Here is a 25,565-nt window from a genome sequence, read left to right on the forward strand (position 1 = left end):
CATCATTTCCTGCCAGGTGCGGATGCCTTAATGACCCAGCTTCGCTCTATTTATATCCCCCCCCCATACCATGCCTTGTATGTATCCTATCTACATGGGCTCTTCCAATGCAGAGCCCCGCCGCGTGGCTCAGTGGTTACGGCGCTCGGCTCCTGCCCGAAAGACGCGGGTTCGATCCCGGCCACAGCGGCTGAATTTCGATGGAGACGAAATTCTAGAGGCCCATGTTCTGTGCGGTGTCTGTGCACGTTAAAGAAGCCAAGGGAGTCGAAATTTCCGGAGCCCTTCACTACAGCGTCCCTTATAGCCTTAGTCGCTTCGGGACGTTAAACCCCAATAAACCAAACCAATCTTCCAATGCAGAATCGATGAGCCGTTTACCCTGTGTGACATCGAGTGGGTGCTAGAAAAACTATAGTGGAAGTCTGTACCAGGTGGGGACCAGATTATCTATTCACTCATTTGAAACCCCATGGACCAGGACAAAGAACAATTTCTGAAAACTATAAACTTCGAGTGAGAAGGCACACTACCGGACTCTTGGAAACAGTCTCTTATAATCCTGTTACCAAAGCCAGGCAAAAAGGCTGCCTTTCCAAATGTCCATTCTATCACTTTAACCTCATGCCTGGTAAAGACCTTAGAACGGATGGCTGTCAGTCGGCTTGAGACCCATCTCGAATCCATGGACTTCTTTCCTGCTCAGAAAATTGGCTTCCGAAATGGTGTACGCTCTCAGAGCTTTTTTTTTCCTTACCTGAATTTGACCCTCCTTCCTCTACTGATATCCAAGCCATAGTTCACCTTGCTGTGCGTAAGTCGTGTGGCAACCTTGAGGGCTGCAGTACAAAGACAAAAGCTACCTCACTGCATTTTTTTGTGAGACCGCATGTCCAGGTTCCGCCTTCCCGATTCTATCTCCGATCCTTTTATTCCAGCGCGTGGTGCTTCACACGCCGCAATTCTATCACCCACTCTTTTTAACCTCGGAATGGCTCTGCTATGTCGTATTCTGCCTTCTATCCAAAACCTGAAACACACGTTCTATGCAGACGAACTTACTCTTTGGTGCACCTGTGTGTCTTCCGCACAGTGTAGGACACCTTACTGCGAGGCATCGATGCAGTCACTACTTATCTTGACATAGTAGGCCTCGCTTCCACACCTGAAAGATCCGAATTGCTACTCGTTGCAAAAACGCCAGATCAACTTAAACGCAACGATCTTATCGCTGTAACTATGCGGGTCACCCCAGCCGTCGCGTATCGTCCTGTCGGATTCTTGTACCTCATATTCATGAATCATCTAATCAGGTAAATATTCATATAACGGTAAAAATTTGCTATCAGCTTACGCATCTTGTACACAGTATTGTAAATAAGCGCGCTCGGCTACGCTAGGGTCAATCAGGTAGTTAGTCCACGCATTAGCCTTAAGCCGTAAGTAAATACACTGTCATATCTCACTATAGCCTGTCTTCAAAGACAGCAGATTCAGGTCACGCTTCACACATTGCACAAGACCGCTTTTAACGCTCCTGTTCTACCAGCGTCAAATGAAATGCCAACAAAACAACTGGAACGCGAGCACAAAAAAAAAAACAAGCATATTAGAGGCTGGAGGTGAAATACAGGCGCGGACCTTTCAGAAGAGCGGTCTTTTCGGCTTCGATGGGCAAATCAACTGCTCATGTATTTTGCCTCCCTAGTATAATATCCGCGAGTTGTGCTGTTCGCGTTTCAATTGAAGCTTATAGTACATACGTCCACTGGGCTCCTATACTCCAAAGGGTTGTTCTTGCCCCTGGGATACTTCATCCAACAATATCGTGACCGCGAAATGGCGTGTCTTTCTGTCAGAAAACTGGAACACAGGGCACTACAACAAGCCGGCCTCAAATCTGTAGAACTCCCTATCGTTACCCCTCCTTTCCCCCTCCGAGATAACCTCCGAACCACCCCTCTTCCAGTAAACGTTGCAGCCGATACTAGCCCCGTAAGAAGTTCCGACCACTCGCATTACCAGTCATGTCGATCATATTGATCCGACGATCGTATACACAGGCGGATCTGAACTCACGTTGGAGCAGCTGCTTATTCAATGGCGTCTGGTAACCATGTAGTGACACACACCCTTCGTCCTTCCAGAGATCCACCTCCAAAAGCCACCCTAGACACCTTCCCGATAATCAACAGTATTCAGGACCTCTCCCCAGGACCTCCTAACCGTTCAGGCTTACTATATACAGGGTGTTCCACTAAAGAGTTCGCACAAATTTTAAAAATAAGGTTTCTGAGTTAGAAGAGTGCTCTTTGCGGCATAGCATTGTCAGCGGTATAGTACATCAGCACACAGCTAAGATGTGCTCACTAGCCGGCTGCTTAACTATTATAGAATAGCTAACTTTAACTATTACTGTTAGGCTCCTTAATTATTAAGAGGCGATAAGCCCACGTAATAATATACTTATGTTTTTAGAATTTTGAAAACACGGTCACCCTCGGCGCTGTAGACCAACAAATTTTACCTACATCGTGCAAAACTACATGCGGTTTCGAGAAGCCTGCAGGCAAAGTTATCAATGAATTGGACGTAACTCGTCTATAAAACAAGATTTTTGGGCCACAGCGCGGAGGGTAACCGCGTTTTCGAAACTCTAAAAAAATGAATATTACATACGATTGGCTCCATGCCTGTCAATAATTAAGGAGTCTAACAGTAATAGCTAAAAGTGAACTCTTAAATATTAGTTAACCAGCCTGCTAATTAGCAAATCTTAGCTGTGTGCTGATGTACTACACCACTGACAATGCTATGCCGTTAAAAGCGCTCTTCTAACTAAAGAAGCCTGCCTTTAAAAAAAGCGTAAATTGTTAGCTGGAGCACCCTTTGTACCGACTCAATGTAGTCTATACCGCCCATTTATAGGGGTCGGATTCTTGCGCAACTGCGGGATGACCTGCAAACAGCTCTCAGCAAACTACGTCCCCTAACTGTCGGAATGAGGCGCATTCCTGGTCACTCTGGAATCCCAGGCAATGAGGTGGTGCATCGCCTCTCCAGCGGGCATCGACACTGAGCGCCTGGGATTGACTGGCCTTATCCACCCACGCGGGGCACTACTGTCTACTATAAACAAAAAATAAATCTTTACTATGACAACATTAGAGAAACTCTTTGTGCACTTTCTGTTCCGGTAATAATATCTCACCATATGCATTCTTCGACTCATACACCTCAGTACACCCCTTACTCCTGCCCGTTCTCATATTTACCGTATCCCACATTCCCGCGCTGGCCCAAATTGTCCTGAACCCTATTCTGGAACAATGCGCCTTCTGCTGGCCCGTTGCCATTCCGTACATTCTGTTCCCTTACCCTTATCCTTCTACGTGGACGACATGACTAGCCTCGGACCGTCTAGCGGGCCAGTTGGCCTTGGTTACCCTGGCCCAAGACATCCCGGAGACTTAATATGGCTTTAAAAAACATTTTCTCTTTCTCTCTCTCCGTCTTTCTAGTGCATGCAAAGCCTGCTGCTTGGCTAGTAGTCTGTATGGTGTGAGCTATGCTTCACGAAGACCACTTCCTTGCATAATGAATTAAACAGCAGCAAAAGAACATCGAATGTTAGGGATGCTAAATACGCGCTGAAGCTGTAAACAAAGTTTACGTCTACGTTTAGCATGTAACACAATGCGGGTAGCTGTGCGCTAATTATGACTTCATTTTTCTCTGACTAGCAAGCCAGATAATTATATCGCACTCCAAGGCATCATACTGCTTTCATGCGAAAATAAATATGCTCTCTTGCTGTGTCTTTCCAGCCCGACATGCGAATGGACGCTCTGAAGAGATATAAATCCTTCAAACAAAAACTAAAAGCACTGCTGAACTTCCTACAAGATTCCAAGGGTATAAAAGTGAAGGCCAACGTTAATACGCTGTTGTTATTCTGCCTAGAGCCCGTGTGCCCTTATGTAATAAATAAACGAAAAACAATCAGAACGTTTTGGGAAACCTAGTGAGATAAATGTATTCATTAGGTGGACGTACATGCTGGGGGCTAGGTTTTGAGCCCGTAGCATAGCATCATCATTATAGTTTTCGCTGTTTGTTGGGTCGGAGCGCAGAAAAACAAGATAAGGCACCGTTGCGCCCTCTGTGCCACAATGGAAGTTGAGCACGCAGTTAAAGCTGCCAGCCCTTACCTCAAATACGTAGTAGTTCAATTGCTCAAAGAACATTTGCTACACAGCCTTTGCCTGGAGAAGTAACGTCCTGGTACGATTTTCTTTTACTGCCTTGAACGAAACCGTTAACGTTTAAAAGAGTGACTCTGTTGCCTCGAAGCCTGTTTACTGTTCTTAATGATTTAGAAGCACCCAAAAATGTTTCCCCTTGCACCTACCTGTTGTGTTTAAAATGTTCCCCTCAGCTTCCTTGTATCATGATAATAGCGTGCAAAATGCTTCAGATTTCTAGTCACTCATGTTATTCGTTGAGCAATGTGCACACGGTTAATAATTTTGGAAGTTTTTTTTTCTGTACGGCAATAAATCTGCTATTTTTTATCGACTATAGCCACCAGCACTTATGCACGTATTCAGTATCATGTACAACATTTTTGCACAGAAATTGAATAGTCGAAATCTGTAAGGTGGTAAAAAAAACAATAAAGGTAATAGTTCATTTTTCCAATTTGTAGCAAGTATTCCTTTTAAAGCTCTCTCATGATAGCAAGAACGTTAACAGAAAAAATTCAAGCCTGTCGACTGTACATCTGTGGATACATCAATTGCTGAAGCAAAATCTTACAATATATGTGAAAAATGCATTCATGAACTTTGTCTTTCAAAAATGTTTTTAGAATTGTTGTATATGTAGGGCGGCGACGAGAAAGACGTAGACGAAAGGGAAATAAACACAGGATAAGCGCTGACCCTCAACTGAACTTTAATCACATGAAACGTGCCCAATATAAGGCAAGCACGGGCGCACAAGTGAACCACCTAACCGAATGTAGAGTGGCGCTTCTTCAGCTTCATCAATAGTAAACTACACCAATAGTAAACTATAACTATATAATCGTGCTCTGCGATCTCTCCCACAGAACCCACGAAATGGACTCCTTCAAGCTTTTAAACTTCCTGGTCGTTTCGGTAGCGGCAGTAACGCTTATGATAGCGATTAGCTGCGCCCGTGCCCAAGATTGTCTGCTAGACCCTGCAGACTGCGATGCGACGCAGGTAAGAACAAAAGGGAGAACGGTAAACGAAACAATGCACTGTTTACAAACGGCATATGCTCCAAAAACGACGGGAACAGGGCTAAAATGAGAAAGTCCAATAACAGATTAATACTCTATACGAACGCCTACAAATGAAAGTGCGCGAAAAAGAAGAGTGCACGATCGGACGCCAGATTTTTTATATACCCCTCAAATGTTAAGGCATTGTGACAAGATTGAAATAGAGAATTTGGTGGCGTATTATATGAAAACACCGATTAATCTGTTATATGTTATTTCAGGCGCCGTCATGGATCAGATGCTATTATGTTACCTAAACCACACGAGTGGAACCACATCTGGTATCAAAAAGTTAGGTGCACGTATCACAAAATATCCCGCAAGTACTTAACATTAGGTAACGCAACTCTTCAGTGCTGTTCATTTGAGCCAATGCTAAGGTGCAAAACCAAATTATGCTATGACCAGTTGTGGCAAAATTTTCTAGGATTTGGCGCCCAACCTAGGCAAGCTGAGGCACCGTACGAAATTAGCTGTTTATCGTGTATACATAGCCATAAATATTGATATTCTCCCGATGTGCGCAAGACATCATTGATGCCCCAGCAAGAAATTTTATGAAGCCGGGAAAAAGAACAAACGTGGAAAGCATCTACTGGTGCCGTACGTGAAATCCCACAATCGTGCCCTGTTAATGATGCATTTCATCGCTAGCATATGGGAGACTTTTCGCTTCGGTCACTCGGCTTGAGTGATACTCATGTGTGCAAGTTTCAAAATATGAGTTACCTTCGTTAAACGGGTTGTAGAGGGTTTTTTGGGTCAGGTAGGTCAAGCGGTTACAATATGGATTGAAGATTTGAATCGCTTGCTTTACTGAGATTCATGTGCAGTAGACTTTGGTTTGCTTGCCCTGAAAATGTTTTTATTTCTTAAAATTCAAGCGAACAACACAAGCAGGACAAGAAATAGAAGGCAAACACAACGTCACTGGAATTAGAAAAGATATGTTATCAAGCAAACAACATTTATGTATTATTCCTGCGCAAGCGGACAATCAGAACAGGATGATAGAAAGGCATTCATGATGATAAAGACTGACACTTATTTTCAGTGGAAAAACTGAAGAAGCGCCGGTGTATATCAGCTTATTAGAATAAGCTGACGTGCAGAACCGGTTCTGAGATGTCCGGAGCCAGTTGTGGATGGTAATTTCAATTTTTCGCTTCGAATGAGTGCGGAGTTTTGTAGCCATTTAAAACAGATATATCGAGCAGGAAGTGGCCTGTGCTGTTCTCTTGGGGTTAGTTATATCCTTTTGTAGGAAACGTTCGTCATAAAGACTATTTATGAAATACCTGGGCTCCTATTGAAGGTAGCTAAGGAAATTGAAATTCCTTGGTTGTATAAATGAATTTATTTCAGATAATTTCTTTACTGCAACCTTTGTCTGCACTATTACAAAGTACCCCAATTGATTACGGATCATTCAGAATCAGACAGAGCATGAAGCATCGAACTTCATACAGGAACATATCACTGGAGGGAGTGAAATAAACGCTACCTGTAGCGCGGCCACCCTTCGGAAGCCAAATATATTCTTTTCTGCACATGGTTATGAAAGATAGGCTATTTTCAGTTTATTTCTAACAACCGCCGTAATGGAAGTTGTGTGAATATTAGCGCAAGGTACACACCAGCGACGTATCTTGTATCTGCTTTGCTTTCCTCTGTTCAACCGCATGTTATTATCGGGACTGAAACTTGGCTACATGAATCCGTTGCAGATATCGAAGTCTTTCCTTGTGGCTATGATGTGTACCGGTGTGATAGAAACACACATGGTGGCTGTGTTTTTGTCCTTATTAATGAATGCCTTCAGAGTAGTGAGTTACCTAGCTCTTTTGATCATTCTGAATCTGTGTGGTGCAGGATTAGAGTTAATCATGGCAGTTACATCGCTATTGGGTCCTTTTACCGGCCTCCTTGTTCTTCTAGCCCAGAATCATTTAATAAATTTTCAAGTGCTTTAACTACCATAAATAGTGATTTTATTCTTGGAGGAGATTTTAATATGCCTGACGTTCACTGGAAAAATAGAAAACCTGTTTTGGCTGATGCGACTATCTTATCTCTAGCTTTTTCAGAGTTTATTACAACTAATGACCTGACCCAATTCGTGACTGAGAGCACCAGACGAGGTCATGACACTGAGAGTACCTTGAATTTGTTTTTTGCTAACTCTGAGTCATTGATCAACGATATAGTTGTCATCCCTGGTATCAGTGATCATGACAGTGTTGTGACCACGTGCTCTACCACTTCAGTTAGATCTGCCCACAAACATCCCAGGAAAGTGTTTTCTTACGACCGAGGTGATTACACGTCAATTTCAAGTGAACTTTCTAGTTTCTACCCTCTTTTTTATGGAGTCAGCCAGTCACTGGATATAGATGAAGCTTGGATTCTTTTCAGAGATAAACTAATGGCTCTAATTGAGCAGTACATCCCTTCTAAAATTATTACACGTAGACACCGGCATGATAAGCCATGGGTGGATAACAAAATTCGGGCATTAATTAATAAGAAACGCTTTCTGTATGCTACATATTTAAGAAACAACAAGCAGTCTGTTTTACAGGAAATGCGCCAGATAAGGTACAAAATTAGGCAGGAAATAAAATTAAATAAAAATAATTATATGTCATCACTTGACACAAGGTTAAGGAAAAATCCAAAGGAATTTTGGAAATTTGTTAAAATCAATAGTAAAGAGGTGACCTCTGTCCCTAATTTGTTAGTTGACGAGAAAACATTGTATGACGATTACGAGAAGGCTTGCTGTTTCAAATCTTATTTTCAATCCTTCTTTACTGCCGCATATTCTGGCGAATTCCCTGAAACACAAGAAAAAGCCTATGAGAACAAGCACGCGGTTATTGTCACATATAACGGTGTTCTGAAGTTGCTGACTAACCTAAAAAACAAATCAGCAAGCGGACCTGACACCATCTCGTCGTACGTATTGAAATCTTGCTCGCAAGAAATTGCGCACTTCTTAGCAGCCTTGTTTAACAAATCATTATACAGCATTTCTTTACCTGCAGAGTGGAAGGTAGCCAACGTCATTGCAGTCCACAAAAGTGGCCCCAAAAAGACATTACAAAACTATAGACCTATCTCTCTTACATGCATATGCTGAAAAACTATGAAACACATTATTTACAGCGCTGTGATGAAACATGTTCAAAAACAATAATTTCTAATCAAATGCTCAACATGGCTCCAGGCCTGGACTGTCGTGCACAACTCAACTGGTAGAATTTTCCCATGATCTCTTTTATAACTTTGATCTTGGTTTTCAGGTAGACTGCATCTTTTTGGATTTTCGGAAAGAATTTGATACAGTTCCTCATGCTTTGTTGTTATATAAATTATCTTCTCTCTGTATACACGCTGCAGTAGTAGACTGGATTAGAGATTACTTATCTCGACGAACTCAAAATGTTTTAATCAATGGTACTAATTCATCGAATGTCACCGTAGCCTCTGGCGTGCCCCAAGGGTCTGTTTTGGGGCCTTTGTTATTTCTAGTCTTTATAAATGACATTGTTGAAGGGTTTGAATGTAAAGTGAGATTATATGCCGACGATTGTGCCATTTACAGGAATATGCGAAACTACCATGATGTAAACAGTATACAGTGTGATCTGAAAAAAAATTAATTGTTGGTGCACTAAATGGGGCATGTCTTTAAACAGCGCTAAATCTCAGTATGTGTCATTTTCCCGTAAACGTCTTCCCGTGAGATCAGTTTATAATTTGTACGGGCTACCGCTTGAAAAGGTTCAACATTACAAGTATCTAGGGGTCTATTTTTCAGAAAATTTGACATGGAACCGACACATAGAATATTTAACCTTAAAGTCATCTAGAACGCTAAACCTCATTCGACAAAATTTTCACAAAGCCCCCCCCCCAAAAAAAAAAATTAAAAGAACAGCTATACGTCACTAATGTTCGTCCAATACTCGAGTATGCTTGTGCGGCATGGGACCCCAAAGCTCTTATCTCGTGGAAAAACTTGAACGCATCCAAAACCGCGCTGCCAGGTTTGTTTCTGGCAACTATAATTTCCGTAGTAGCATCACATTAGTTAAAGAAAACCTTAGGTGGAAAACACTGGCTCACCGGAGACTAACCGCAAAATTAGAACTTTTTTTCCAGATATACTCTGATGTCACGGGAATAAACAAGAGGTTGTACATTCTACCTCCACATTTTATCTCTGAACGCCGCGATCATAACTTGAAAGTTCTTGTACCGCGATGTCGAACTGATGTGTTTCGTAATTCTTTTTTTCGTCATACTAATTCACATTGGAATAGGCTTCCAAAGAGCATAGAACAATGTAAAACGGATAAACATTTTCACTCTTTTCTGGCGGCCAATCTGTCGTAGAAGCTTTCCACCTTTTCAGAACTTGTTTTCTCAGACCGCCATTTCACTGATGCGTTATTATTTTATTTTAGATGAATGTGCCTTATTGTTTATTTTCAATATTTGTGACATGCTCATTTTATGTATATGTTTACTGTTATTGTCCCCCCTGCTACAATGCCCCTGGGCGCTGCAGGTACTTGTATAAAATAAAAAAAAATAACTAACATACGCCGTAAAAAAAGCAGGTGGCTTATAGTACATATCCTAATTTAAAGCCCTATGAAAGCCCGAGAGGGCATGGGTGGGATAAGACAAAGCATTTCGGAGCTTGTGTGCTGTTTATCTGGCGTTGACTGTAACTTTGGGGGTGCTAATTTTGTCGCAGGTGGTCTCAGAATTTCCCTTGTTCGACGCCCAAGCCACCTCCGACCCGCAGCCTACAAAGTACTGCGGCAGGTACGAGAGAACTTCCCTTTCCGCCGACGGCAATACGGCGCAGTACAAAGTGGGTTTCGTGGACGCCAGCGGGGAAAACACGCCGTAAGTTCACGTCAGTCCCTGGCAGAAAGCTCTCAGTAGATGTGAAGCGGATGACAGGAGTGTTATCGTGGGGCATCTTGCTGTTAACAAAGCCAAATAGAACAACACAAACAGCACAAACAAACGGCCACAAACACGCAACAGAAATTATCCACCTTGTTTTACAAAAACGAGCGTAGCACGCCTCTTTTGAAGATTGTTTATTGATAATCATAGCAGAGCGCGATCTGAGAAGGCAAAAGAAAACGGGAACTTCGTATCTATCGCTGCCTAAGAGGAGTTGGGTTCGTTCATACAGTTTCCAGCGCTCCCCCCGAAGACGAGCTCGACATGTCGTCATTCGTGGAGGTTCCCACCCCGTAGCGCAGACTATATTGGTTATTCAAATGCTTCAAGTATGCGCTGCCATCAACATGATGCTAAAGAAAAATCATACAACCTTAATAAGCTGGCAAATCCAACCAAAAATAATTTGAATGCTAATAACAGTCAACTGGATAACTTGGAACTACTTCTTGATGGCCGAGTTTGTTTATTGTTTTTGGTATCAACACTAAGAGCGCTAAATCAAAAGCCAAACACAAGAGACGAGGCTGACGTAAACCTCTGCCTGTCTGTGTGTTAGCGCAACTTGTTGCCAGCTATATAAACCAGGCAACGAGATATGGCGATTTGCGCTGGGGAGATTTCCCGCGATTACGGTTCTGTCCATCAAAGTGTACCGAAAACAAAGATTTGTCGATGTTGCCTGAAATCTGGAAGCCCAAATCATCTGTCTTTTGGTACCAAAAGTGATCAAAAGCGCTACTGAGGTTAACCTCGGAGTGAACGGTTCCATAGGGTGAACGACGCTTCAGCGTGGCGGAAACTTACAAGGTTCAACGTCGACAATCCGCCACTTTCGCCTCCACATTTTCTATTGAGAGGTGAGAAAGAGACGCGTCGGGAAGAGTTAACGAGTATAGGAAGGCATACAAATGAAGGCGCACTTATCGCTGGTTCGAATCCTGTTGCAAGCTAGCGTCCAGCTACCGCGGTGGCTCAGTGGCTATGGCTCTCGGCTGCTGACCCAGAAGACGCGGGTTCAATTCCGGCCGCGGCAGTTGAATTTCTTTGGAGGAGAAATTCTAGAGGACCGTGTACTGTGCGATGTCAGTGCACGTTAAAGAACCCCAGGTGGTCGAAATTTCCGGAGCCCTCCACTACGGCGTCTCTCATAGCCTTAGCCACTTTGGGACGTTAAACCCCCGTCAACCAAGCTAGCCTTACACTTGAACAGCACAAGTAAGCTATATGCAACGAGATTTTTTATTACACCACCAATAACGCTTTATGAGAAACGGTCGCTTCACAGGTGTGGTACGAATGTAATCGGGAAAACCAGCGCAACATGAAGGTCGGTGGCACTGGCGAGTATATATAGAAGAACGACTTGTATTGGACTTTCTGAAGTGCTGTTTCTCGCCATGCTGTGTGCGTATTACAGCCGCTTGATGGTACCACCCTATCTTTTGCCATCTCTGGGGTTTTGCGTGCCATCTTCGTGTACTCACACTAACACATACCGCCGGCTTTTCGTGTAATGGGACAAGTAATGTTTTCGCATTAAAAGGACCCATGAGAAATCTTGATGTTTTGCGAAGACTTGTGTGTGGTGCTATTCGCGGCAACCTCAAATGCAACTATTCAGCGGCCAGACCCGCTCTTAGAACCTGTTATTTTCGAGCACTTTTCGTAACAACTACTTCACGGGGAAGTGAACTTTCCGGGCGAACTTTAGGCAAAAGCATGAACACCGAAAAAGTTGTGCAGTGGATCCGAACAGTCACAAATTGTTCTGCAATGAAGACTAACATTTTGTTGCAATTTCAATGGTAGTTTATGTGTTTTATGCGTAAATAAAGTTTAATTTGCTGCCTTTCTCTTTCTTTTGTTTCTGTTACTTGGAGGAAAAAATGGGTAATATAAAAAAGGTAATTTTTCCTATACAGTTTGGAGGTAAAGAGATGACAGGCGGAAGATGAAGCAACGTGGACGTCGAAACAAATGTGAGAACAGCGCAATAGGCCCTGACCTCACGTAGGCTGAGGCAACTGCAACTTACTGAAGCCGTCTCGTTGTGTTTGTGGCTTCAACTGCACTTCTAGTGCTTGCGAGGCTGTATATTGTTCAAAGGCGTTTGGCTTTCATGACGCGCAGTCAACCAAGGCCCGTATTGTACTATTGCATATGGGGATTGAGAACGTGCAGGCAGCCGGCTTTTTATTTGGCGTCGGGAGTTGATCTAACCACGCACGGTAGCACACAAGAGTACTGTTTACGACGTTCTCAGGACATAAATTGAAGGAAGTAGCATGGCTTCAATAATGACAAAGATTAGTTCTTCCGCATACACAGTTTTCCACTTCTGCAATTTCTTCCAACGCAAAGCTTGACAGTTAGCCTGTTCCCCACAACCTCTATTGCCAATCAGGCTTTCGTTCGCCAATTCAGGCAAGGTTTTCAGGTTAATGTACCATGGGGAGGCAGCAGAACGTGATAGAATTTGGTGGAACAGACGGCATGATATTGGGCTCTTCTTCATTTTCGCGAGAAACGGGTGCTGCCTACTCCCCTCACGCATTATTTCACGGTTTGTGCATTTCGTTATAGACCTCCCCCACCCCGCGACGTCACGGAGATGCGGTGGCGCTGATGTCAGTAGCGACTTTCGCGTGGTAGGCAAAACAGGTTCCACCTGCCCGTGCCTACGGCAGCTGCCGCAGCTACCGGCGGCTGCATCATGCCTGCGCACTTCAGAGGCAGCATGTACTGACCAGCTGTGTCGTTGTTTATCCGCTTAGTATCATAAAACGAAAAATTAGATTAGCCTCAATAGGTTTCTCGCATATAAATACCGCATTAAGAAATGGCCCGCGGTAGTAAAAGCGCGAAGTCTGGGTGTCGACCGGCGCTGCCAGTCAACGTACTTCATTGCAGGGAAATTGCCGCGCTCATTCATCTGAACAACAGCATGGTACGCTTAAAATTTCGCTAAGAAAAGAAAAAGGATCTATGTTGCTGCGCACGTGTTTATCACAGTGAGCTGATGTGCACGGGCGCCGGCAGGGTCACTCTCCACCAAGGAGGGCGTTATTTTGTTGATAGCACAGCCATGTTATAATGTGTGTAGAAGTTATACGAACGCATAATGGCGCGTTTTAGGGCATTTAATATAAACTTCAAACTATTTCTTAACATAACCGACATAATTATTTGATTCTAGTAGAAAGAAGTCTGGTAAGTTGTGACAATCTTGCGCGGTCACGCTGGCATGCTTCGAACAGCGTACTTTAAGTGTGATAAAAGCCTTTCATTGCATCATGCATGTGTCATCAGCTGCTTCATAAAGTAGTACATGATCGCGAAGCCTGTTTGGAAAGAAGCAACCGCAGGAGGCTACCAACAGAGGCACGTAGCGAGATTGACAGGGGGTGAGGCAATGAAAAATGTTTTCTTTAGAGACGCATGAGATATGTAAGCATGTTTGGCGCAAATATGACATTGCTCTGCTAATTTCAGTAATGCATTTTATTTTCAGCTATACCTGGTAAAGTTCTTGAATAATTATAATTAAGACACTCATCAGGTCACCCCGGGTCTTGAATAATTAAGTAGAGAGTGCGGAATTTTTTTATGCCAGCATGTTCCCAAAGCCCTATCCTCTATGATGGCGGTATTACTTCTTTTTTTTTTAGATACTCAGTACCTTTCGTATAAAAATAACTACCATACTACTGTTCCTCTAGGTAAAAAATCGAGAGACTTATTGCACTCCCCAATGTCCCTGGAATCGTTCGCGACAAATAGAATCATTCTGTTTCCATTCGTTACAAATTTACGAAGGGGTGAGTGATGCCAATCAGAAAATGTGGTAGATCACAAAACAAACCTTTAAGTTTGTTCCCTCTTTTATGGCCTCTTCGCTTTCGCTTTGGTCAAAGAAATACGGACCTGAAATCAACGAAATCTTTGATACCTGTTCTTCGTAGTGATACTACCATTGTGGTACGTCCGTCGTCGGAAACCCGTAGAATTCGCCACGTGCCAGGACCATCTCAAACGCCATTACCTCACAATTTTTGACGACCACAGATTAAAAACCGTAATTTTATTAATTTCTACTGAATATTTTGCTACATTTTTTCGTAACCAAACAGAAGACCCAGGGCTAGGAAAGAATATCATTTCAGGAATCCAAACTTTTCACCAAATCGACAGTTTAAGAAGGGCAGAAGTCGCCCTGGCTGGGAGAAGGGGAGAAGTGTTTGATCTGACGGCTAAAAACAGCGCTTACGCGAGACAGATGAGATCGGGACACGATCGACGCTTTCCCCACTTTTCGAACTGAGCGACACGTATGTCAACAGACGGTGAGCGCACGTCAGCTCTGCCGAAAAAACGCCAGCACTTCCCTCACCACTGTCCCGAGATAAATTCATTTTTGCTTGTGCAGAGGGTCAAAGACATTACTTTAATCCATGCCTAGGGTAGAAACCAATGGCAGAAACGCTTTCTAGCCATAACAGCATACACTGTGGCGAAATACGCTGTACATGGCCAACGCGAGCCCGTGTACTTCGAGGAATACTAAGTTGAAAGCATCAACCATTGCTATGATTCTCAGAAACTCAAAACGCTCTACAAGCCTTGAAAACCGGCGCTGCACCACATCAACTGGAAGGCAGTCCCTAGCCTCTTGCCTACCGCGAGCCCGCGAGCGACTGCAGCGCCACCTCGCTTGTTTGCAAACATGGAGGAGGTCTATAGCTGCACCGACTGAAAATTTGGGAGCACTTTCACTGATTCTTTGCGAGGCTCGTTGGAGATGGGCTTTCTGGTGTCCCCGAACATAACGATTTCCCCTTGCTTCTCAGCAACATGCTGTAATAACGAATCCATCTCATTTATCGCTCATCTCATTTGTCGTATAATTGCTAAAAGAGGCCGCCTGCCAAGAAGCAATGTGATAGGGGTACCATGGAGGCATAACATGAGAGAGATACCGTGATTTCTGCTGTACGCACCACTCCCGTTGTAACTACCTCAGGGTTCAATATTTGCTGAAAGTGATTTTTTTCTCTACATTTTCTGTACCCGGTGTATAGCCCTGAGGGGAGAGGTGTGCAACCTGCGCACAAAAATGTACATGCACGGACACCTTGAGTATTACAAAGTCTCATAATAGAAAAATAATTGAATGTTTAATGACATATTCGATGATACTGAAGAAAAATATTGCATAGTAAGCTCATTTAGGTAGTTCGCAAAGAGCGAAACCTCAACCAGCAAACATAAATACTTGACGCACTGAATACTGCAAGTGCCATACCATACCATACCATTTTTATATATTTGGGTAGTGGAGACTTCTGGAATCTTGGAGAAACTTTCCCAAAGTAATAAGGCCATCGTCTGTACCGCGTTGTACGCTCTTTGATACGTTGAGAGATTTTGCTCGAAGATGAAGATCTTTGCAAGTAAGATAGCCGCACAGTTATTAATGTCTCGGTGTGTCGGTGGATCATTGTGAAATAACGCCATGGTACTGTACAAGATGAAATTTGTTGCCGCCGCTGTCCTTCTTTACGTTTCTTCCTTTACAAGGTGTATTTACAAATGTGTTTGTTTGCATGCAATTGCTTGTGCACGTTTCGGCGTTCGGCATCAGTGCGCATGGATCAGCGCATCACGGTGCGTGAAAAACATGCGTTTTAACTCTTCAGTGCGCTTTGACAGCTATTTTAACTTTTTTTTGTCTTCAACGCCACTGTTAGCTTTTGGTGAGATTAACTGAAGAATAGCACTCACTGTGAAAGCTGTTTGGGGCAAAAAGGGGCATCCGAATTAACTCTTAATTGGTCATAATGAATTCCTCGACTTATTCAGCATTCTTAGCGATGGCTCATGGCGGTGTATAAAGCGCCTCTACGACTTTAGTTGCAGTGATCGTATTATGAATATCACTGCACAAATACAAGAAAAACCTTTTCTAATTTACAGCTTTCAATACTTGTCCGTGTATTGCCGGAATTAAGGAATGTTCAAGAGACGCCTTCTTCTAAGGTGCAACTGATGAAGTTTACGGAGGTGTCATTCATTCGCATTCTACAGTGCGGGCCGCCGCAGTGATCTCTAACTTTCGTGTATACTTTTTTTCCTTAGAACTGATGACACGTCGACCTTCAAGGTTGTGAACAGTACCGTGATTTTGGTCACTTACGGAAGCGGTGGGTATAAAAAGGAAAAGGAATTCCCTTCAAAACACGCTAGCACTTTTGTCTTCTGATCCTACTTTCTACCAGTTAGAATTAAGATAATCTTGCTCACTTGATGCTCTTAAGAACGTCGGCAATTTAGCCCGCGGTTTGTGTATTGGGAAACGAAAGTACGTAAAGGCAATACCAATAGATTATTCCTTGCTTCCTCAGGAAAGCAACCTTGACCGCGTTCACTAAAGCTCAGCGAAATTTGCCTTTCAGAATTGCACTTTGCTAGAAACTGTTATTCAGCAGTAAATCGCCCAAGAATAGCGCTCTACTTGAATAAGATGGAGGTTAAACGAAGAAATAAAGTGCGATAAACTTCTTCATGGCTGACAAAATAACCAGGATCACGAAGAATCCTTGGGCAAGCCAAAGGTGTCGCCGTTCCGCAAGAGAATCTTAACTTACTTGGTTTACTCAACACCAGTTAGGTCATAAAGGGTTGCACTTATTGAAACCTTTTGCCTATTAGAGCAATGGGCGCCCACACTGGGGGCTACCAGTACCTCCTGGACGCGGTGGTGGTTTTGAAGTTGAGGCAGATATGGTCCTAGAACCATCCATGGAGTCTGAAATTTTAATGCGCCTCAGTTCTTCATCATTCCGCGACCGGTCTTCTGCGCCTAGCTGTTGATCTGGGAGCAGCCTGGGATGTAGCATGCGATGGCTCAAGAAATGTATCGCCGGAAAGAATTTCAGCTTTCTTGGGCATCACTTATAATTTTGAGGCAACTATGGAAAAGTGTAAGATACCGTTATGAACATATGATAAACTTTAAAATCTTGATTTTAACGTCTGTCCAGCCGCTGCGGTGGCTCAGTGGTTAAGTGCTCCGCTGCTGACCCGAAAGATGCGGGTTCAATCCAAGTTCGACGGAGGCGAAATTCATCCTGTGTACTGCCTGCCTGATAGAGGCCTGTGTACTGTGCGATGTCGGTGCACATTAAGGAACCCCAAGTGGTCGAAATTCCCGGAGCCCCTCACTACGGCGTCCCTCGTAGCTTGTGTCGCTTTGGGACGTTTGACTCCCACAAGCCATAAACCTAACGAATGTTTGTACTAAGCTCGCAGACAGGGGTTAACACCACCGGAGAAAAATTAATGTAGTGCGTTTTTGCAAAATGTAACAGAATTCTACAAGCGTCCCATCGGGGGATCTACGGATATATCCTTGTTATGGTGCTGTTGAAGAAACTGCTTTTATGCGCAAATACCGGTTCAAAAAATGCTCCTGTCAGAAGTTCTGAGTATGCAATTGGCTCTGTCATAATTTCAGTCAGCTTCCTGAACCTGCAAGAATTAAAACATTTCGAAACTTTCGCTTTTACTCTCTTCGACCTTGAATTGACAGAGTTCGAAACAAACTCTTCAAACGTGTCGCTATTGGACGCTTTAGACAAGTGTTCCCACTGTACGGCGTTAGAGTTCTCTCACACCATGTTATATAAGATTTGGCAACCCAAAGCTGCATTTGCGCCATAATATATAACATCTATAGTAAAGGGTTCACATATATTTAAACCACTTTAGGTTCTTGATTCTAAAATCGAATAATAGCCGACAGCACGTCTTATTATTATTCTGTTTTTCTAATGAAACTAGAAGATAAAGTCCTCCGTAGAATCTCAATAAAAGGAAAATGTTTTTTTAATGTTTGCCATAAAGAGCCATAATATAAAAGTGCCACCATGGAAACTAGTCTTTGCGTTTTCTTTCATCAGACACCAAAACCGTCTATCAGCTAACATTGGACTACGTCAATGGAGACCAATGTTTTGTTGGCCACTGCAGCTGCACTGTGACCCGTAAGTATACTTCCTCCGTCCTTAATTGTAGACGAGAGCTTACTTCACCACCTGTCTGCAGAGGTCACCTTAGCACTAAAATATGCGAATGAATCATTCCTTCAAAGAATGGTTGCAGTTTAACTCAGCTAAGCGGGGTTTAGCGAAATCGTCCCGAGGACGTAGACGGCTCCGGTCGACTCGTTACGCGCATAGAGAGAACTGCAATGCGAATGCCGGCAGAGCGGCGCCTGCTCCTTTTTCCTGAAAACGGCGAGTCAAGTTGTGGTAAAATGTTTAGGGGAATCCCCCAAGGTGGAGTAGATTTGTAATATGGGAGTAATTACTCACTGACATCCACCCAAGCACAGCCATACGGCTACAAAGGAAAGCTGTACAGCTTTCTCAGAAACTTCGCAGTTATAGAAAAATTCGTCCTGGTCCGGGGTTCGAACCCGGAACCACCGCTTCACCGGAGCAGTCGCTCTACCAATTGAGCTAACCGGGACGGCAAGCTTATGGTAGGGCGAGAGCGAATTGATCAATTACTCGAAGTGGGAACAGTGTGGTGAAATGTTTACGGGAATCCGCCAAGGTGAAGTAGTTTTGTAATAAGGGAGTAATTACTCATTGACTCCTTGAAGGGAGTAATTACTCATTGCGCTTGGGTGGATGTCAATGATTAATTATTCCCTTATTACGAGTAACGTTGTTTTTCACGTGGCCGCAGCTGCCAAGGCGGTGGTAGGCATGGCAGCGGCGGGCAGTTGCGGCTGCGGCGAGTGACTTGGTATATGTCACGTAGCAGCCACAGCACCACCGCTCCTCCACTTGAAGGTCAAATTGCGGCGCCGAAGACCTTGACTTGACTAGGCCAGTAAATATTTCGCTTCAAAACTCTCCTGTTCTCAGGCGTAAATTCAGTGCCGAAGGTGTCATCACTTCCTGCCGCTTGGATTTTTTGTTATAACCTTGCCTGAAAAAAAAATACTTACCGAATCCTATTTGCGCCCGAGGCTCCAGCTGCCGAATTGTTTGATTAATTGGGGCACCGTTCTCACGAGCGCTTGGTAACGCCGCTCACTGCTTGGGTTGGCTGGATCGCGACAAACTTGCATATGAGTATGAGCATACGGAACAGAGGACGAACGCGCAAGTTCACGTTTCACACAGGCGTATTTTTCATGTAGCCACCAACGAGCGATGCTTGCCTTCAAGCCAGCATCTGCCGCTCTTATCTTCATATAACCTCCTTCATATAACCCCGAGAACCTCCTATGATGAACAATCTGTATCTTATACATTACCTTCGCTGTTAAACTTACTAGACCGACAAAAGTTTGATCCCTCCAGAAACCGAAACTGTCGCATTAAACGTTTTTGTCAACTTCTTCATTCGCAAGACTAAAACATGCCTTCCTATTCGCCTAATTTTGTTCTCTTATGTTGCTTATGTGTGTTGATTTATCTGTATTACCTTTTGTTGCTTCTCCGATTGATTGCCGTCTTGTTTCATTCTGTATTACCCGTTGCTTTGTGATATTTTTTCATTTTTGTGTAAGACTGGCCGTCATCCTGCTGTCATGCCAACTAACAAGGGGTCGGGACCTCGTCAAACTGTTCGAGCTTTTAGTCCCGTACTCCTCCTTTTCTAAGGAAATAAAATGATTGATTGATTGATTGATTGATTGATTGATTGATTGATTGATTGATATGCATAGCCGAAATTTCGTTACCTGAACTACGATGCACCACAATCACTAGTGTTGTTCAACCAAGATCACAGTATACGCATATGGGCTGGCTGGATCACTAGAGTCCACATTCTGAAATAAATGTATTTGCTGATTAAACAAAATATCAGGGAGCTCGTCAACTAAGTTGATGTGCGCCGTAACGCTTCCTCTAGAAACAGGTGCACCAGACTTTCCCCGCTAAATTTAGCAGGCCCGATGGCGCCCTCCCGTAGGCTTTGTGGGTACTCCATGAACTAGCAGCGCGCGCTAAATACAATAAACGAGACGTGAAACATCAGAAATGATCAATTACTATTCGTGTGTCGAGCATGCTCGGTCATGCATGGAGAGCTGAGCGAGATTCTTATGCGATCCGCAAGCAAGCGTCCGTTTCCTTTTTTTTATGTTCCAGATGTATTTTGTAGATTTTCCTGCACGTCCTCCCTCCTACTTGCGTCTTAATTAATGCGCACCCGGTTTCTGTGTGTACTTATTCCTATTTTGAGAGCTTCGAGTTGCAGTCCAAATGGCAAGTTTATTTTTGTTTATGAATCTCGCCCCGCCGACCCCGAGCAAAGGTACGAGTGCAACAGTGAGGGGAGCGACGCTATTCAAACGCGGTCACAAGCCAGCGGTGCTTGCCGGGAAACTGAAGTTCTTTGCAGTTCATTGGATTAATGAAGGCCAAAGTGTACGAATCTATGAGGCACAAATCACTGCGCCTTTTTTTTTCTGTAACGCGCTCCACCACATATTTTAAGCAGCAGTGACTGTGTGAAAAACTAGCCGCACTTAGCATTTAAAACGGCTTGATAAAAAAATGAGAATAGCGAATTCGCGAGCTTTATTCAATCATAGTGCATTTCTTAACGAGCAAATGAAACAAGCACCCAAAGTACTGGCGCAAACTTACAACAAGGCTTTTAACTCAGGATAGTGGCAGCTAACATGTGCACCTTATCCACCTCTGAGTAAGTCAGTCTGTCGTATACATGAATGCCGGAACTTTATAAACAAGTAAAAAATCAATTTACAGTTGAAACGTTGGATAGGTAATGCTAGGAGTTATGAGTCAGGCAAAACGAGGAGCTAGGCGAAGCGCTTAGGAGCCCGGGTGCTGCGCGAAGTAGGAGCACGTAAAGTTCTCCAGGTTGTCGAAATTATAATAAAGCCCTCCACATGGCACCTCTTTCCCTCTTTAATCTTTCATTCCCACCTTTCTGTCTTCTCTTACGGCACAATTGGGATGTTCACTAAGATATTAATGCCCTAATTGGGCCATTTACTTTCCTCAAAAACCTCTGTCTGCACGTGGCAGCGGATGTGGCTCAGCTTTAGGCAGAGGGCTTGCCCCTGCACTTTTCGTTCTTTGTCCAGTCGCAACCACAACACTTCAATACACAAAGCTTTGCAAGTTCCCAATTTATAACCTACGCGTTTCGCAAACCAAATCCCCTGTCGCAATTACCCATCACGCCCTCTTCACCTGGTCGCCTCTTTACATCTAGTTAGGCTTATCTGCTTCGTGACAGAGATAGCCAGCGCATATCAGCATTTTTTTTCCACCTTATCTCGCCACCTACATCCGTGGCTCTCCCGCAACTTATCACTTCTATGATGAGCGTAGCTGGACGGCACCAGGTGCACTGCAATACCTGGACCACAAGAAAATTACGTTCATCTCTTATTCGTATTTTGACAGATTTTCCGTTTTAGGCAACCCATTTACATTCTCTAAGTGATGTTCTTCTCAACATGAACATAAGTTCATCTCATGGGGTTTGGTTCTTTATCTTGCGGGGAGGCAAAACAGTACGCAGTCATGGCACTGCAGTCATTCTTAATGATTTTGCTTCTGTCCTGTCTCCGGAGCAAAGGACGGCGGCCTGAACCGCTTTATATATTAGCCTTGGCGCAAACTAAGAGCTGTGGTCTAAGAATCAATCGGACAAAAGTGCGCTTTACAACAGCATTTCGCCGGCGCCGATAAGGTTTCATATTTCACAAGATGAAATTGTCGTAATTCTTTTTTTTTCATTTTCAGAGTACTACATGGTTGCCAAACCTAACTCAGATGTCTTGAAATACAAGAAGTGCTTCAATAAGATTGATGGGTACTCTGGCGGCAACTTGACAATGCTGCGTGACCTAGAGAAGTGCCAGAACATACCTCGGAAGCCTTAAAGCAGAACGGACAAAAAAAATTCCACGATGCCTTTTTTTATTTTTTGCAGAAAAGCAATTGAGAGCTGCTCTTTCTGGTAAGGAAGCGCCAGCAAAGGTGAAAGGCCATTAGAAAATTGTTCAATCTCATGCCATAGTCCAATCGGCCATTGCAACTCTTGAAACGAATACAACGATGAGAACTGTGAACTATAATTTCAGGAAATCAAAACTATAACCTAAACTGAAGACAGACTACCCGAACTATCAGAAGCATCTTTTACGGAGAAGACAGGCGAAATCCTCATCAGCACCACTTCCATCTCCCTGTGGGCTTGCTAAATACGATTGGTACTCGCACAATGCATGCATAAAAATAGCGTTTGCGTTGCTTAGTTTTCAATACCTTTTCTTTCCTGTAATCATATATGCGTACGAGTTCACTGAATTCTTTGTCAAGAACTGCAGTCAGCAAGCACTTGAATAAACTTAGTTCGAGGCAGCGCAGGCTCTGTGATGTCGATCTGTTTGCTCGTCTGTAAAAACAGTAGTGTGAAATTAGTTTTTGTGAAACTTGCATTACCAAATAGCTCTACAACGTCTTTTCGTAAGGAAACTATTTAATTTTTTGATTTCTAAAAAGATTTGCTTAGCCATTACCGCTGCAAAGAAAAATCGAATTGTTTTAACAGGTTCAGGATTCTTGACTTTGCATTTCCTGAGCGAACCACACGAACAAACCATAATCACCAGAGAGCCGATCTATACATGCTGCGGTAAAAATAATAAAAAATTATCTTGTGCTACTTTCTGGAGCCGAGTTTAATGCAAAGAACTGCGATGGCAACTGCTGTGACCACATGAACACCGCTATTTCTGGCTTCCAAGTGAATATTCAGCATGGTACCTAATCAGCAAAGCGTTGATTTGTAGCATTATACAGCTTGACAGTCTGAACGCTTATAAAGAAATATCAGTCAAAAGAAGTAACTAAAGAAACCAGACGTTTTAATGTCGTAGTTGGTTTCCCTATGCCATTTCTTCGAACAACGTCTAGTTTGCTTGCACCCGTCAAAAAGAATTTTGGCTTGAACAGTAATTGAATTTACCCAAGTTAAAGCTCCAGCGCAATCGCAAAGCTGATTCCTTGTCATAAAAAGACTAGCATAAAGATCGCCGCGCCTAATGTCCGCTGAAAGCGTGGCGTGAGACCCAAGTGCCACGGCGCCTATCGGAGAATTCGGGTAGCGTTGAAACTATCCCGCCTTATTTTAATTTTTCACGAATGTCAAACAGACAACAGAGGTGCATCAACCAGCTCCCGTTCCTGTAGTCATGAGGCTAAGGTTCTCCTCCCTCTGTGGCAGTCTCTCCTATCCTTCTGAGGGCCTCCCATTTACCGCCGCTTTGATGTCTCTCAGACTCTAATACGCGTGCTATGTATGAGATGCTGTAGCTGATGGTTAATCATCGCTCCCAGGTGGTTCTCATAGCTTGCCAGTTCGCGGTAAAGAAACGTTCGAGCCATTGCTTGTTGTGCTTGAAAGCCACATGCTTGATGTTTTCACTGTTTGAACACACTACCTTCACGATTTCGACTGGACAGATATTGCAGTCGTTCGGACAGCAGGACCACTGGAAACTGTAAATGCGAATGTTCGCCTAAGTAGTGAACACCAGGAACAAGTCTTAGAAGGTTCGGTTTGAACTACAAATGGCCGGTAGGTAATATTGCATTCGAAGGTAGACATAATCGCAATGTTACGGCAGCGTCTCTATAAGCGGGCCCATATTTCGTCTTACATCGGTATTGGAGGAAAAAATGTGATTGCTTCAAGGAGAAATGTTGCTTTCCGACCTGTACTTTCTATTTCTTTCAGACGAATCCAGTCTTGACCCTTAGACTTGCGATGGATGCTAGTGTTCACAGAAAAGCGCCGCTACTGCAAGCTGTAAGCCATCTAGAATATAAATAAACTTTGTGGATGTTAATACGTACACGTTTAGAGGAATACGAAATTTATCCATGAGAATAATGGGTAAAGCTTATGTCCGGCTGAAAGTTTAGCAGATAGTCGATTAAGGAAACCAAAAAATATGGGGCACAAAGGGAAATTTCTTGTCGAACGTCGGTATTTTAGTCATATTTTTTGCAAGCAAATTAAATGATTGCAACAAATTTCAAAACGTCATAGTCAAATTAAGCAGCAGCAGCGTTCCGACTGATATTGAAGCAAATCTCCAATTAAATCATTGGAACTGAATAAATTGCGCAATTTTCATTATTTTTCATTTTATGCGTTGTTACAACTAGCTTTTCGTATTTGTATATGTTAAAATTGTGGTGTTTGTGTAAACATGGGAAGTGTTCCTTCTTCGAATATAGCCTTGATATCTTCACAGTGTTTATGCTGTATGCAACGCTCTTCGATCATTTTTTATTTTTATACCCGCGTGCACCAATGCCCATTGGGCAATTTTCACTTGTTAAAATAAATAAATAAGTTCAGCAATCACAGCAACATGTGTAGTCTCAAACACATCCTTCTTCAGCTGATCCTAGGGATCGCTGTGGTACTGCCTAAAAATTTAAGTCAGCGACCACGCCGTCCGGTGCCTCCCATCCAGTCTTTCTTCTTTGTTATCAGCACATAATACAAACAGTTTTAACATCATTTTAATCACTACCTCGTGCATTTGTATCGAGAAATGTAGGCCTCAAGTTGCAACTCTTCCTTACCTAAGGCCGATGTAGCCTTCAATATGCCTTAGATGCGTATCCTTACATGTGTAAGGCTTTACGTTTAAGGCACAAGCAGACGTATTATAATAACCTGGAGAAAATTCACTAAGGAACGCTATTTTTATTCCAGACAGGCTTCATGGGCTTCTCCGAGAAAAACTAGTCCTGTGGTCTGGCGTCGCATTTAAAGTGGTCCATTTTCCATTCTCCATTTCACGTTCATTTGGTCGTCTGTCGCTGGTCACTCAGACATAACCGCTGCTTTCAAGCGACTGTGGGAAGCGACGGGGTCATTGGTTGGTTGACACCAGACCTTATCATTGGCTGCATATCGCAGCCAAAGGCCGCCAGTGATTAGGTCAGGCCACTAGCTGGTAAAAGAGTGCGGCGATGCACCTCAAAATTGGCTGCATATCGTCACCAATGGCAGCTAGTGGTGAGGTCAGGTCCCCAACCACGCAATGGCCGGCTCGCTTCCCACAGAAGCTTGAAAACCATGGTTATATCTCAGTGACCAATGACAGCGCAGCAGATAGACGGGAAGTGGACAATGCAAAATGGACAGCCTATAGAATACGGCTCCCGGTTTACGTCGCTTG

At 43.5% G+C, this 25,565-nt stretch overlaps 1 protein-coding gene across 1 annotated transcript; it reads left to right on the forward strand.

Moving 5' to 3' along the window:
• Nucleotides 1–5,123: 5,123 nt before the first annotated feature.
• On the forward strand, nucleotides 5,124–22,244 carry LOC149333466 (uncharacterized). The gene is made up of 5 exons (XM_089556062.1): nucleotides 5,124–5,249; nucleotides 10,080–10,234; nucleotides 16,439–16,503; nucleotides 18,262–18,345; nucleotides 22,105–22,244. Exons 1-5 carry the CDS (start codon nucleotides 5,124–5,126, stop codon nucleotides 22,242–22,244), a joined length of 570 nt encoding a protein of 189 aa, XP_089412188.1.
• The last annotated feature ends 3,321 nt before the right edge of the window (nucleotides 22,245–25,565 follow it).

The sequence above is a fragment of the Amblyomma mixtum genome, chromosome 8 (assembly GCF_055824585.1).
Source record: "Amblyomma mixtum isolate Tamu chromosome 8, ASM5582458v1, whole genome shotgun sequence".
NCBI classification, from domain to species: Eukaryota; Metazoa; Arthropoda; class Arachnida; order Ixodida; family Ixodidae; genus Amblyomma; species Amblyomma mixtum.

Excerpts from the sequence above, each read along its gene's own strand:
- LOC149333466 (XM_089556062.1), top strand. The coding sequence starts at position 5,124 with ATGGACTCCTTCAAGCTTTTAAACTTCCTGGTCGTTTCGGTAGCGGCA. Across the intron at positions 5,250-10,079 it reads CAGACTGCGATGCGACGCAG|GTGGTCTCAGAATTTCCCTT; the intron begins GTAAGAACAAAA and ends ATTTTGTCGCAG. Across the intron at positions 10,235-16,438 it reads GCCAGCGGGGAAAACACGCC|AACTGATGACACGTCGACCT; the intron begins GTAAGTTCACGT and ends TTTTTTCCTTAG.